Raw genomic sequence first — 15,089 nt, forward strand, 5'->3', positions numbered from 1 at the left:
TAAAATTTTGCTAGAGCAACTTAGGTGTGCTCTCTCGCATGGAGACTGGTTTCATCAGCTTCCAACAGCTGACTTGAGAGACAAGCAGAAGACTGGGACAGTTTTCATTAGGCTAGGAGGAACACTACAAGCAGACACCTATCTAAAATGAAGCCACTCAAAGTTTAGAACATAACGTTTATTGTCTAGCACCTGTGACAGTTTCATGTCTCTCTCTCTAAAGGAGACAGGAAGTTTGGAGCATTATTGGCCCTTTTAAAGGAAAGGAGTGGGTAGGCACACCCAGAAGTGAGTGAACATCTTGACACACGGGAATATGCTACTAGTACAACCAAGCCCACACCTGACATGCTCCCCACCACAGTCTGCTATATTGTCTCTTTTTTAAAAAAAATCTGGAACAGTGTGTAGCAAAACAAATAAATTACTTTTCATCTCTCAAAAAGCAAGTTCAAAAATTAGAGGCACCTGTCCAGAAGCCTGGTCTGAGCAGCTTCAACAAAGAAGTGTACTTTCCTTTTCTCTTCCTTGGCTCCAGCCAGCAAGAGACAAGAGGCCCCCGCTTTCCGCATCTTAGAATTCTAGATGGTGTTTAGTTAGACTTGGGATCTCGTTGCTTGGGTATCTCTCTTCCATCTTCCAAATCCATCTCTGCAGCAACTGACATACATAGGACCTGGAGGTACCATGTAGTGGATGCTACAAAGAGAAGTGCGAGTCAAAAGTGAGAAGAGGTCAACTGAGTTCAATTCAAGTGGCACTGAACAGGGCTGGCCTGGAGGACAATACATTTAAGCCTTAGTGTTAACAGGAAGAGCCAATGGCAAAGGTGACTTAGGGGGACAAGATTTGTGGAAAGGCCGTACACAATAGCTAAGCCAACTCGAAGATCCAGAGGCTTGGGGCGGTGGGGAGGGGTGGCTGGATGGCCCAGTTGGTTAAGCATCCAATTTCATGATTTAGGCTCCAGTCTTGATTTCAGAGTTGGGAGTTCAAGCCCCCACGTTGGACTCCACACTGGGTGTGGAGCCTACTTTAAAAAAAGACCCAAAGGCTTACCCACAATCCTTCGGAGGCAGTGAGGTCGCTTGTGTTCTGGCACTCTGATGATGAGGAAGTAAAAGGGCAAGCCCGAGAGAGCAATGCCAATGCCGATGAGGGAGTTGATGGTATCACTGTAAAGCGGTATGGCCACCAGGAAGATGGTGCAGAGGCAGAAGACAATGGGAAAGAAAAGACTGAGCTGAAGGGCACAAGACAAAACAATGGATGTTAGACAACTACAGTAGCAGTTTCTCCTGTGAAGACTACAGCACTGAGCCCTTCCATCCCCTTCATCTCCACCCACTACCACCACCAAATCCTAGGCAGAGGGTTCTGTCTTGAAAGAATCCCCTGGAGCAAAGGTAAGATGGAGGTGAATTACCTTGAGGGGACGAGGCCGATTAGGCTCCTTCCAGCGCAGATAAAGCTGACCAACGATAGAGAGCCCCACGAAGAACCAGTAGCTGAAGCTGTAGTAGTTAATCAGCTGAAAGATGTCCTCCACACACAAGTAGATCAGTGCCATGATACCCTGCAGGCACAAGCAGAAGTCAGCTCCTCCTCACAGCATTTGTCACTCAAGGGGTTTTTTTAATGCCCTTTTTTTTTAATCCCTATGCCCAGTGTGGGACTTGAACTCACAACCCCGAGATCAAGAGTTGCATGCTTCACTACCTGTGCCAGCCACATGTCCCCCCCCCCCCCACCAACCTATACAGTTTCTCTTAACCTAAAGCCCATCTCCACCTTTTGCTACCTAACATAAAAATCCACTTCAGATGCACTTTGTCCAAGAAGTCTTTCCTCATGCACCTTCTGCCCCCATGGAAGATCATTTCTTCCTTTAAACACTACAGCACTTACTAATCTTGGCAGTCATTTCATCTCAATATATTCAGCATGCTTTATGCCTTATCCTAGACCAGAGGAGGTTACCATTTTTTATGGAAGGCAGTTTTTCTGTTAGACTCTAGAGCTTTGAGGAAGCCAGAACAGTTGTGTGTACTGTTAACATTTCCCCCATAGTCTGGCTTTCAGCCCCATTTGAGATCACTTACATTGAAGAGCAGAGCAGGTACCGGTGTGAACCGCTCAACATGAATCATGCAGATGGCATCCGGGAGATGGCCTTCTCTTGAGCCCACAAAGAAAAGCCTATTTGGGGTAAGATGAAAGAGGCTGAGAAACTTGTGGGACACTGGGTATGGCTGGTTCGCATACCACATAGCCCTTCTTCTGCCATCCCCTCCTTCAAAAGAGTTTGAATAATATGGAATGGAGTTCAGTTATAGAGATTAGTGAGAACTGGAGGCTGCTGATGGAAACAAGAACAAAGGGGTTAATATCATTATCACTTGGGGAGCAGTGACTACACTCCGGGTCCTGTAAGTCCTACTCTTCCCTGCCATAGCTCTTCACGATACCCCCCCCCCCACACACCCTGTAAAAGATACCACTCTTACCTAGAAGCAGCCACAATGGAGGCATTGAGGCCACCAAAGCAGGATAATGCAACTGCCAATGGAATTGTCCAATTGAAAATTCCAAAAATCTGGTCTGCAAAAGTCTAAGGGAAAGGAACAGAAAAGTGTCATTAGCAGGACCTAAACAGGATGAAAGGCATGGACAAGCGTGCCCCAGATAGCCCCTACCTTGTTTAACTCTTCATTCACAACCAGGGTGACAGGACTTTGTAAGCCCAGTATGGTAAGCATACTTTTTTTTTTTTTTTTTTAAGATTTAATTTTAAGTAGGTAGGGGCGCCTGGGTGGCTCAGTCGGTTAAACATCCGACTTCGGCACATGTCATGATCTCACGGTTTGTGAGTTTGAGCCCTGCATTGGGCTCTTTGCTGACAGCCTGGAGCCTGCTTCAGATTCTGTGTCTCCCTCTCTCTGGCCCTCCTCCACTCGTACTCTATCTCAAAAAAAAAAAAAAATTAAGATTTAATTTTAAGTAATCCCTATACCTTCTATGGGGCTCATAACCCATAACCCTGAGATCATGAGTCACACACTCCGTCAACTGAGCCAGGCGCCCCTAAGCATATTCCTTTCAAGGACCACCCACTTTCCCACAAGTACACCCTCAGCCTTCTGCTAGTGAAAATCCTTTACCACAGCAACAGCATCACTGGCCAGGATGTCCCTCATGTCTAGCACAGTGTAATAAGCCACATTGGTCAAGATGTAGATGATGGTGACAATGGGCATGGAAATGCCAATGGAGAGAGGTAGGTTCCTATGACCAAATAGAATAATGCATGCATTAGTCCCACGGTCACATCCCCATCTCCTTTATTCCTTATGCTCCCACACCAATCCAGGGGTGGTGCCTCCTGTGCATTGCCCCACTGCTTTTGCCTTTGAAGTTACCTACAATCGTGACTTCATTCTTCAGAGTTCAGAGCTTAAAGGGCATCAAGGGAAAAGAATCTCACATTTAGAGAAAAGGCTGAGCAGAAAAAGGATTAACAGAACTATGTCACAGAATAATAGCACAGGAAACAGGGGCTTTTTGGTTTTCACATCCAAAGCCTCTTGACGTCAGGATTCCCTCTCAAGATTGTCAACGTTGGGAAATTTGTATTAAAGTGGAGAAATCTAAGAGGAAATTATGGAGGCAAATTGTGAAATCTAACATCTCCAGAGAATAAGACTCTTGTTGGGAAGAACACTATGTATCTACATAAGCAAGCTGGGAACTATGTCCATGCCCTTACTCAACTTGAGAAGCTTATGTGCCATCCTAACCAGTGGCCAAGAGAAAGACACAAGGACAAGGTCCTCTGGACCAATAAAGCAATGACCTTTATAATTTATAAGCATTCTTCACAGTGAGGGGGAGGGGGGATATTCTCAAGTCATTCAGCTTCTGTCCAGTAGGTGGAAGCACCACCCAGGCTCAGTCCTGCTTCTGTTATCTGCTCCCGGAATTGCAACACTGGATGTGTGCCAAGAAAAGTTTATTATTTTGATTTAAAAATTTACAGAAACTCCATTCCCTCATACTCTTAGTTCCAAGAATAATTGAATTTTTGATCCAGGAAGGGCTCTGGAGATCATATAATTCAACCCCCTCAATTTACACATAAGGAAGCAGGCAGAGTTGGCAGGGGACTCCCTCAAGGTCATCAACAAATCAGTGGAAAGACAGGCTCCAGGCTCTTTGACTCCCTGTCCAGTGCTCTTGTCACTGCATGACTACAGACTACTTTAGAATAAAAATGATGAAGCAATAGCATTCAATGCTGACATGATACCACTATGTCAGTATAAATTTGAGAAAGCAAAGGATCAAAAAAGAAATAGGACCGTTTGGGGGCATTTGGGACCTAAAGTTATCTATTTGAGGATAAAGGTGGAGGAGTATCAAGGAAAAGCCATATGAAAGCATGGATGAACACACGGTAGAACCTGCTTTAATTAATGTAGGAATGAATGAGCAGACGTGAAAAGGCCTGCTGTTACGGACTAGGTATTTGGGCTTTAGACCTCCCACCTATTAAAGTGGAACCAATAAAATCAGTCTCAGTGGTTGTGGTATGCTGTCGGGCACAACTCAATAAATGATAGCATATCCTTACTGCTGTGGAAAATTGATGGTGAGATACCTACCTCTCGGGATTCTTGATCTCTTCAGTAACATAGTTGAGGGTATCCCAGCCTGAGTAGGAGAACAGAGCCGAATACAATGCCAGGGCAATGTCCCCCACTGCAAATGATGAACCCTCAAAAGAATTCTCAAAGTGAGTGGAGGCTCCTGGAATCCAGAGAACATGGAAAGACAAAAGGATTAGTGGTTCGCCCTCAACTTTAAGGTGATCCAATAAAGGAATAAAAGAATAGGACAGTAATAGCTAGTGAGTGGCTTAGAACACGGTTGGCAGCAAGGGCAGTGGTAAAAGAACAGGGACAGAAGAGAGACCTCTACAATGATGGGCTGGAATGCAGGGAACAAACAGCATGGGGATCTTGACAGGAAGGACCATGGTGGTTTTCTAGGGTAAGAAACCATGACAGAACTGAAGGGCTATAGAACCTAAGTAATGTGGTTCTGCCCTATCCTGTAAGCTACCCGATCCCACCCCTTTTCTAACCCCACAGACAGCTGGTACAGAATGGAGGAAGGATAGGGCTTAGAAGGCCCAGGTCAATAGAGTAGTAGACTATGTGTTCCTACCTGGAAACTGGAGAGGAGTGGGTACAAGGGTTTCATTTCTGCCCTTACCCACTTCCACGGGCAGAACAATCACAGCCACAGCATTGGACTTAACAGTCTGCAACAGCTGGCAAGACCAGCTTTGGGGTCATCTCAGTACAAATCTCCACTAACTTACTAGCTAGGGACTAGGGCAAGATACTTAATTCTGCAGCCTCAGTTTCCCCCATCTATAAAATGGAACTAGTAGGGGCGCCTGGGTGGCTCAGTCGGTTGAGCGTCCGACTTCAGCTCAGGTCATGATCTCACACTCCATGAGTTCAAGCCCCGCGTCAGGCTCTGTGCTGACAGCTTGGAGCCTGCTTCAGATTCTGTGTCTCCCTCTCTTTCTCTGCCTCTGCTCATGCTCTGTCTCTGTCTCCAAAATAAATAAAAACATTAAAAATAAAATAAATAAAAAATAAATAAATAAAATGGAACTAGTAGTACCTAGCAAATGAGAATGCACAAAAAGCACTTAAAGAAGTGTGGCTCAAAGAACTGCACAAAACTTAGTCACTATTATGTCTTACCCTGGCCGAGTCTAACAATGCCTGCAATGATGACGGCGATCAATGCCAAGACTTTAGCATAGGTGAAGATATCTTGTACCAGTGTTCCCCACTTGACATAGGCACAGTTAATGAAGGTTAAGAGACCTGAAAAAATAATAACAATATTGATTGGGGACTGTTCCTACCACCCAGAGAACCTTAGACTTTCAAGCAATATTTCCAGTAGCAGTCATCAAAACAGAGCCTTTGGCCAAAGAAGTGTTTGGGTTCTGACCTGCTGTGTATTCAACACCTCTGCCCAGAATGTCCTCACCATTAGCATTCAAAGGCACCTGCTGAGCATCTGTGTAGGCAGCACCACACACACCCTTAGCACTTACACTAAGAGAGGAAAAACAAAGTAACTGGATTTGCTTACATACAAAAGTGCTCACAGCAGTGGGAGGCAACTGGTAGCTGTACAGGATTAGTGATGTTTTTCCGCTACTGGCTCCGAAAAGTCATGGTCTGTCCCAGCTTTCCACCCCTTTACCTCCTGATACGGGCTCCAGGACTCAGCGCTCTGGTATTGTTAACCTTGGTAGATCCTGTTGTGACTTATCCAATGCCTGGCCCAGCAGGTCAGAACATGTGGCCAGGGATTAGAATGGGGGCCAGACTTCCTGCTGCTGCCTGCCAGCTCAGCCACTTGTTTTTGTACTTGGAAAGATTCTTGGAGCTGAGGTTCCTATAGAGTGGGGACAGCATTTTTCCTGACTGGACATTGCAAAAGAGTGAGCCACACAGGTCATGATCTCACAGTTCATGGGATCAAACCCCACATCGGGCTCTACTCTACTCTGACAGCACAGAAACCTGCTTGGGATTCTCTCTCTCTCTCTCTCTCTCTCTCTCTGTCTCAAAAATAAACAGGGGCACCTGGGTGGATCTGTCGGGTGAGCATCTGACTCTTGATTTCAGCTTAGGTTATCTGATCCCAAGGTCATGGGATCAAGCCCCATTTCAGACTCTACTGTGCGTGGAGCCTGCTACTTAAGATTCCCTGTCTCTTTCTCCCTCTGCCCCTCTCCCTCACTTGCACTCTCAAAATGTAAATAAACATTCAAAAAAAACCCCACAAACATTCCTCAAGTCCTTCTACCTCGGGGGTAGAGGCAATCCCTTTACCTGGATGAGCTTTGGAAAAGTCCATGGATCACCCCTAGAGAGTTCTTAACCTACAGCTTCCACAATGCTTGAAATTCCTTGTAAATGGTTATGTATGTACACCAAAAATATATGCATTTTTCTAAGAAAAGCATCCTTAGCTTTATGTCAGAATTTCAGAGAAATCTGTTACCCCAAAAAAAGTTTCAGTTTACTACTTCAGAAGATGACATTCAAGAAGGGAAGCCCACACATGCTGTGAAGTTGACCGATAGCCCCAGGATGTGACAGGGAAGAAAGTCAAAAGAAATGATTCTGAAACTCAGCTGAATGTTCTCAATCCCCCACCAGCCTCTTAAGCAGACAGGCAGGCACTTGCAGCATGCCTTCCCCACCCTGGCAGAGAATCACCTTGCTGCTTCTGCCTTCCCAGCTCAGCAACTGGAGCACCAGGAGGGGCTTAACAGTTCCTTCCAAGAGATCCCAGGGTAAGATCAGAATCAGCCTGCCTTAAACTACAGAAAGTGAGGTCCAGTGCTGGACTTGCCTGTTTCAGGCTACCGACACGGAAGAAATACTCCCTGTCTCAGCTCTGGTGGTGGCATGTCCCTCAATGTCCCTAATCCTCCTGTTTTCTTGTGTCCTGGCCTCACCACACTGCCCCAGAAGCATCTTCATCCTGAGAAGCAGGAAAGACCAACCTCAAAGAACAGCTCATCTTCTGTCTCTCTCTCCCCCATCCCCCCTCCTTTATACCCCTATTCTCGCTGCCCAAGTTCTTTTCTGCTCTTCAGTAGAAGGGGCATTCTAGTCCTATACAAACACTTGCCTTTCTGCCTAATAAACAAGACAATAAACAACCAAAGCTTATCACAGGGCTGGGCAAAAATACACTGGTAACTCCTCAGTGCTCGGTTAATAATTAAAGACATGCATACTGGCTCCCAAGCACCCTACAAAATGACCAAAGTGCCTTTATCTCACCCTCCACAAATCTCTCAGCTCTGTTGATCCTCCCCAGTTCAATTACCCATCCTTCACTCCCCACTGGGCTTCAGTTTCCAGCCATTCAACAGCCCTCACGCCCCTTCTGTTCACCCTGTGACCCCTACACCTTACCCTCAGGCTCTGCTGCTGCTTCACAAATAACACAGCAGCCAGAGACCAAAAAAGGGCAGAAGTGGGGGAAGGGGAGCACCTGGTCGGCTACCAGTTGGTAGAGCATATGACTCTAGATCTTGGGGTCATGAGTTCGAGTCCCAAGGTGGGTGCAGAGTTTACTTAAAAAAGTAAAAATAAGGGGCGCCTGGGTGGCTCAGTCGGTTAAGTGTCCGACTTCGGCTCAGGTCATGATCTCACGGTCCATGAGTTCGAGCCCCACGTCGGGCACTGTGCTGACAGCTCAGAGCCTGGAGCCTGCTTCAGATTCTGTGTCTCCCTCTCTCTCTGACCCTCCCCCACTCACACTCTGTCTCTGTCTCAAAAATAAATAAACATTAAAAAAAATTTTTTTAATTAAAAAAAAAGTAAAAATTAAATAAAATAAAATATAAAAAGAAAGGCCAGGGACAACAGATGCTACAATATTCACAAGGGAATGGAATCACAGAAACTGATAGTTAGCCCTCAGGGTAACCACAATCACACCACCAACCCGGCTTCAGGGACTAATTCAGGTTCGGAGTCTGTCTGCAGCCTTGTGCCACAGCATCTGTTCTCAGCTCTGTCCAGGCATGTGGGCAGGGAAAAGACAACTCATCATCCTTTACCACAACAAATTCTGAAATGAAAATACATGGATTGTTTGCATTTTAATCCCTACTGCTTCTCTACTTGAATTCCATATCCATCCATTTGCATCCCTCCTTTTACCCACCAGTTTTTCTCCCTCCCCCCACACCTGAGCCTTCTTTCTCAGCCACCGACCCACCATCTTGCCCTGATCTACTGTGTCCTGAGCACCGGGACACAGGTTGAGTGAAGAAGGGAATCCTATGGAAGGAAACGGAGCAGGGAACTGCCTGAAGAGAGCTGGCCCTCACCTTCCCCAGAGCCCAGCTTCCTCCAGGGCCTCTTGGCCATGGGAGCAGGAAATGGGTATGGCAGGCAGCACTGCTGACTGGGCTGTTTGTCCTCGCCCACAGCGGATACAGCTGACCGGAGACCCCAAAGCCCAGCCTAGTGCACTGTTCTTAAAGTGGAGCCCAACCTCCTGCTTCAGAGGCAGGAAAAGGAGGGGACCACAGGCTTATAGTAATATGGAGGCAACTGCAAGCCAACCTCAAGGACAGAAATGCCCTACCCTCCTACCTCTAGGTGTAATTCCATCTCCACCCAACACTGGGCCAAGTCCACAAGAAGATGGCTGGAAATCACCTTGGACCCGTGACTCAGGTGCAGCTCCTTTCCTGCTTTGACCTGCTCTGGAGGAAGGAGAAGCCACTCCTATCATCATCTAAAGAGATGCCCCTGAACGGTCGGTCGGTCATCAAACCCAACTGCATGGACTCTCCTGGAGCAGAAGGCTAGTTCTAGCACTAAGGCCCAGCGTCAGCTGTAGAACTAAAAGCCAGGAAAGCACCCACATAGATTGATACAGAACAACAAAGCTTGTAGGCCCAACTCAGATCAGATGCCCAGATTTACTTTAGATGCCCACACTAAACAGTCCCTGAAAAAAGAACATTAAACCCACAATTCTCCCAGCACCGTTAGTTTTAAACACATAGAATGTAACACATGAAACTCTGGCCACTATTCAGTGTATTTTCTGCTTCAAATTCCCAGAGACTATAAAACCTCAATACTTTATTTATTAGACAACTCATTCCATTTTTAAAGAGATCAATAGCTCTTCCCTCCACTAAGCCAAAAACTTCTTCCTCATAACTTCTACCCAGTAGTCCTAGACCTCTCCTCTGGAACTACACAGAATCCAGATAAATGGCCTCATTTACATAATGGCCCTTCCTATCAAACATTAACACCCTGTCCCTTTTGATACTTCCCCCCATTGAAGCTAAAAACCCAGTTTCTTCAACCTCTTGTGTGACAAATGTCACTTCCAGATCACTCACTCACCATCGAGTTCCCTCCTCTCCATTTACTTCACTTTGTCAGTATGTCCCTGGAAACATGAGACCACACAGAACACTCCAGACATTGTTGCAGACTATGGGGTTTCAGTTTGAATTCACTGTCAACTACAACTCCACCTCAAACTAATGAGCTTTTCCCTATCCCCCTTTCAGGGCCTAAAAAAGGGATTTTTTTTTTTTTAATCCTAAATAGGAGACCTTAACAATTATTCCCAGGAACTTTCCTCTGTAAATTTTTAGGTATCATTCCCATCTACTAGAAATGGATTTTCCCTCCTAATTTTATTAAGTAGTTCAAATGCCTTCAATTTGTGAAATCTGCAAATTTGATTAGCATACCTTCTGGGTCCTCCCTGAAGTCTTGATGAAAATGTTGACTAGACAGGCAGAGCCCTGTAGTCTATCATTAGAGACCTTCCTGTATGCTGTCATTATTCTACAACATCAACCAAGAATCCACCAAAGTATTCTTTTATCTAGTCCACCTTTTTCTACCTTGTCAACAAGAATATTGTGAGAATTTGCCAAGAACTTCTCTGAAATCTGTATAAACGTGTCTCTGCCCTTGCAATCTAATGACACAATCAAATGATTCAATGAAATTAGAACGCATTTATAGAATTTGCATAGCTATACCACGTAAGAGTCAAAAATTAGAAATAACCTGGGGCTCCTGGCTGGCTCAGTCAGTAGAGTATGCAACTCTTTTTTTTCTTTCTTTCTTTCTTTCTTTTTTTTTTTTTTTTTTTGGTAAGATTGTTTTTAATGTTTTTTATTTATTTTGAGAGAGAGCACACATGTGCATTCAAGCAAGTGAGGGAGGGGCAGGGAGAGGGAGAGAGAGAATCCCAAGCAGGATCCATGCTGTCAGCCCAGAGCCTGATGTGGGGCTCAATCTCACAAACTGTGAGATCATGACCTGAGCCAAAATCAAGAGTTGGATGCTTAACCCACTGAGCCACCCAGGTCCTCTTTGCCTTTTTTTTTTTTTTTTTTTAATATAATTTCTACACCCAATGTGGGGCTCAAACTCACAACCCCAAGATCAAGACTCACATGCTCAGGGGTGCCTGGGTGGCTCAGTCAGTTAAGCATCCAACTCTTGATTTCAGTTCAAGTCATGATCTCACGGTCATGGAATCAACCCCTGAATGGGGCTCTCCATGGATTATGCAGCCTGCTTGGGATTCTCATTCTCTCTCTCTCTCTCTCTCTCTCTCTCTCTGCCCCTCCCTTGCTCACGCTGTTTCTCTCTCTCTCTCTCTCGCTCTCTCTCCCTGTCTCAACATAAACAAGCATTAAAAAAAATAAAGGAGACAGTCGCATGCCCTACCAGCTTAGCCAGCCAGGTGCCCCTGAGCATGTGACTCTTGATCTCAAGGTTGTGAGTTCAAGCCCCATGTTGGGCATAAGGTTTACTTAAAAACAATAATAATAATAATTGTAAAAAATAATAATTATAAATAATCCAAATGCCAATCAACAGTAGAGTGACTAAGTAAATACTTAGAATACATAGAATATTAAACAATAATATGATCCATCTACAACTATAAAAATATAAACTTCACAAACATATTAAGTGAACAAAGACACAAAAAGAATACATATCCTGGGGTGCCTGGGTGGCTCAGTTGGTTAAGCGTCCATCCAACTTGACTTCGGCTCTGGTTGTGATCTCACAGTTCGTGAGTTTGAGCCCCCTCATCAGGCTCTGTGCTGACGGCATGGAGCCTGCTTCAGATTCTCTGTATCACTCTCTCTCTGCTTCTCCACCTCCCCACCCCTCTCTTTCAAAAATAAACACTAAAAAAAAAAAAAAAAGAGTGCATATCCTTTATATCCACTTACATTAAATGGCCAAAATGAATCTATGCTACTAAGAATAATAGTAATTTCCCTTCATGTGTGCATGGGGGACAAGGGGAGTGACTGAGAAGAACACAAGAGGAGTTCAGAGGGCTGGTTTTTTGATGTGGATGGTGGTTACATATGTGAAAATGTGTGAAAAGTCATCAAGCTGTACACTTACGACATGTGCACCATTCCTTTTATATTACACTTGAATAAAAAAAATAAAGTTGAGGGGCACCTGGGTGGCTCAGTCGGTTGGGCGGCCGACTTCGGCTCGGGTCATGATCTCGCGGTCCGTGAGTTCGAGCCCTGCGTCGGGCTCTGTGCTGACAGCTCAGAGCCTGGAGCCTGTTTCAGATTCTGTGTCTGCCTCTCTCTGACCCTCCCCCATTCATGCTCTGTCTCTCCCTGTCTCAAAAATAAATAAAACGTTTAAAAAAATTAAAAAATTAAAGTTGAACTGGGGCACCTGGGGGGCTCAATCAGTTAGCAGCCGACTCTTGGTTTCAGCTCAGGTCATGATCTCACAATTCATGAGTTCAAGCCCTGCATCGAGCCGTGTGCTGACAGCGTGGAGCCTGCTTGGGATTCTCTCTCTCCCTCTCTCTCTCTGCCCTTCTCCCCCACCCCCATCAAAAATAAATGAACTTTAAAAACAAAGCAACAGTATGCTTTATTACTATCTCCTCAATTCTCTTGGTCTTGCTTTTTTGTTAGCCTAGATCTGTTTTTTACTGAACCTTTTCTAGGTTAGCAATCGTTCTGCTACATACAGTTAGAAGGAAAACAGGACTGGGCCTTCTCCTTTCTCTCTACCATCTGTTATTGCAGAACTAACTGCCCTTGCTGTTTTCACTCTATATGTTGCTTCTAGAGCTTTTTATCATCCGCAGTGTCTTCTTCAGATCTTAGCTGATGCTGGGCACCAACCTTCGGATGCTTTTCTTACAGCTCTGGGCCACTCCTGCATTTAATCTTTGTTATGCCACCTCTCCCCATCTCTTATGTATCTTGTTTCTAAAAATCTCAGCTTATCAAAAAGCAGTATGTTTAATCACATTGGTTTGTTCACATGATTCTCCTCTTCCTAAATAAGAGAATTTTTTTAATTTTATTTTAGAAAGAGAGAGAGCTCAAGCAGGGAGGAAAGGCAGAGAGAGAGGGAGAGGGAGAATCTGAAGCAGGCTCCAAACTCAGCATGGAGCCTAATGCAGGGCTCGATCCCACCATGCTGGGATCATGACCTGAGCTGAAATCAAGAGTTGGATACTCAACTGACTGAACCACCCAGGCGTGCCCTAAATAAGATAATTCTGATAAAATAGGTGAAAATTTCATTTTGGAGAAGCTTCTGGTCTTTTTTTTTTTTTTCAATCCCTATCTATTAGAGTATAAATTCTTTTCCCTGAACTTTTCCATCATCTCTTTGCCAAACTTTAGAGTGTATTTCTGAGGAAATGCACCATTTCTTTTTCTGAGAGGTACAAACTCTGAGTAGGTATAGTCACTTTCACACTAGGACTCCACATTTGCCCTGGTTATGTTAAATTAATAATAACGATAAAACAACAACAACAACATCCTTATGGAGATTCACAATGACACCTTTACAAGTTAAATGGTATGATGTCTTCGATTGGCTTGAAATAATCTAGTGGGGTGAAGAGGGTGGTTGGAGTATAGATAAAACAATGGTGATTAATCATTCATGCTGCTGCTTGAACCCTGGGAGTTCATCATATTATTTGCTCTAGTTTTGGATGTTTGACGTGTTTTATGATAAACCTTTAAAAAAAAAAAATTTATAGAGGTACGGCTTCTAATGGAATAAAACGGATTTTAGCGAAAAGCAAATGTTTATTAGCCTTATTTAACATTTATGAGTCCAAAAGCATCATTCCCAACCTTCTATCCTATTTCTCCAAATGCACTACTCAGCAACTTTCCACTTTTATCCTTCTACATGATTCCTCACAGCCTCTAAAATACCCAGATTTAGGGGTACCTGGGCGGCTCAGTAGGTTAAGTGTCTGACTCTTGATTTTGGCTCAGGTCATGACCTCATGGTTCATGAGATTGAACCCCGAGTTGGGCTCCACACTGAGCATGGAGCCTACTTGGGATTCTCTCTTCCTCTCTCTCTCTGCCCCGCCCCCACCAACTTGCACACATGCACTCTCGCTCTCAAAATAAACATTTTTTTAAATACCCAGATTTGTACCTTCATCTGTGCATTTTTCTCCTTTCCTTTACAATTTCAGGTTAAAGCCACACTAAACACATCTCTCCCAATCTCCATGAAATCTGCTCTATCCCTTACCAGAGTTTATCCTCCTGGCATCTTAGCATTTACAGTCAGGTACTCTGCTCTAGGTTCTCTTTCCTCTTGCACATGCACAGCCTTCAATTAACAGAGATGAAAATGCCACCTGCCACTCAGTTCACTATCTTGACGTTCAGAGTCACCAGTGACACACCTCAGGTATCCTCTGACTGGTAACATCATTCATCCCACGGGATGGCAAAAGGATAGCCATCTGTGGGTTCAAGTGATTCAAGCAAGCTCTTTGTGGTAGGTTGCTCCAGAAAAACCGCATGTCTCTGCATTAGGCTGGTCTACCTGCAGCCAGAGTCACACCCCCTGGGGAGCAGCCGAGACTCTTCACTGGTTTGCTCAGGCCTGCTAATACCCAGATGTTTCCAGAATACTTTACCACTGCCCTTTCCTCACAAGGACCAGATGTAAGGTTTCTGAAAAAACCTCAGTTGTGTTACCTAAACCCAGAAAGTTCAAGTCTCTCCTCTATTTACCTGCTGTATTTCTGTGTGTTGTCAGGGATACTCTCTATACCTTAAATATCATGTTTTCAGGGCACCTGGGTGGCTCAGTGTGTTAAGCGTCCAACTCTTGATTTTGGCTCAAGTCATGATCTCACGGTTCGTGAGATCAAGCCCCGAGTCTGCTTGGGATTCTCCCTCCCCACCTCTCTCTCTGCCTCTCAATATGCACACTCCCTCTCTTTCTCTGTCCAAACAAATAAGCTTAAAGATAAATAAATAAATTTTCTTCCTGGCTTCCTTGACGTTTGTTTCTTCCACCCTTCCTAGGTGCTGTAATAGGTCTCAGACAGCAGATGGTCCTCAGGTTCTTTTACCTTTCAGGGTACAGGACCATTTTGATTACTCAGACATCATGGGTAAGAACAGCAGGCAAGACAACACACGGAGCATA

At 44.7% G+C, this 15,089-nt stretch overlaps 1 protein-coding gene across 7 annotated transcripts in view; it reads right to left on the minus strand.

Annotated features, from left to right (window-relative positions):
* Positions 1-15,089, minus strand: part of SLC7A7 (solute carrier family 7 member 7) — a 36,487-nt gene that overhangs the window by 2,133 nt on the left and 19,265 nt on the right. For 5 of the 7 annotated variants that reach the window (XM_047864386.1, XM_047864388.1, XM_047864385.1 and 2 more), the window contains exons 3-10: positions 5,778-5,903; positions 4,662-4,806; positions 3,162-3,285; positions 2,508-2,611; positions 2,103-2,199; positions 1,427-1,576; positions 1,060-1,243; positions 164-699 (exon numbers count right to left, since the gene is read on the minus strand). In XM_047864386.1, the coding sequence (XP_047720342.1) occupies positions 593-699; positions 1,060-1,243; positions 1,427-1,576; positions 2,103-2,199; positions 2,508-2,611; positions 3,162-3,285; positions 4,662-4,806; positions 5,778-5,903 (1,037 nt within the window). In that variant the 3' untranslated portion in view covers positions 164-592. Of the gene's footprint in view, positions 1-163; positions 700-1,059; positions 1,244-1,426; positions 1,577-2,102; positions 2,200-2,507; positions 2,612-3,161; positions 3,286-4,661; positions 4,807-5,777; positions 5,904-15,089 lie in introns of those variants that run through there. The other 2 variants (XR_007153343.1, XR_007153342.1) reach the window with 1 other exon arrangement.

This window comes from Prionailurus viverrinus, chromosome B3 (genome assembly GCF_022837055.1).
Source record: "Prionailurus viverrinus isolate Anna chromosome B3, UM_Priviv_1.0, whole genome shotgun sequence".
NCBI lineage: Eukaryota > Metazoa > Chordata > Mammalia > Carnivora > Felidae > Prionailurus > Prionailurus viverrinus.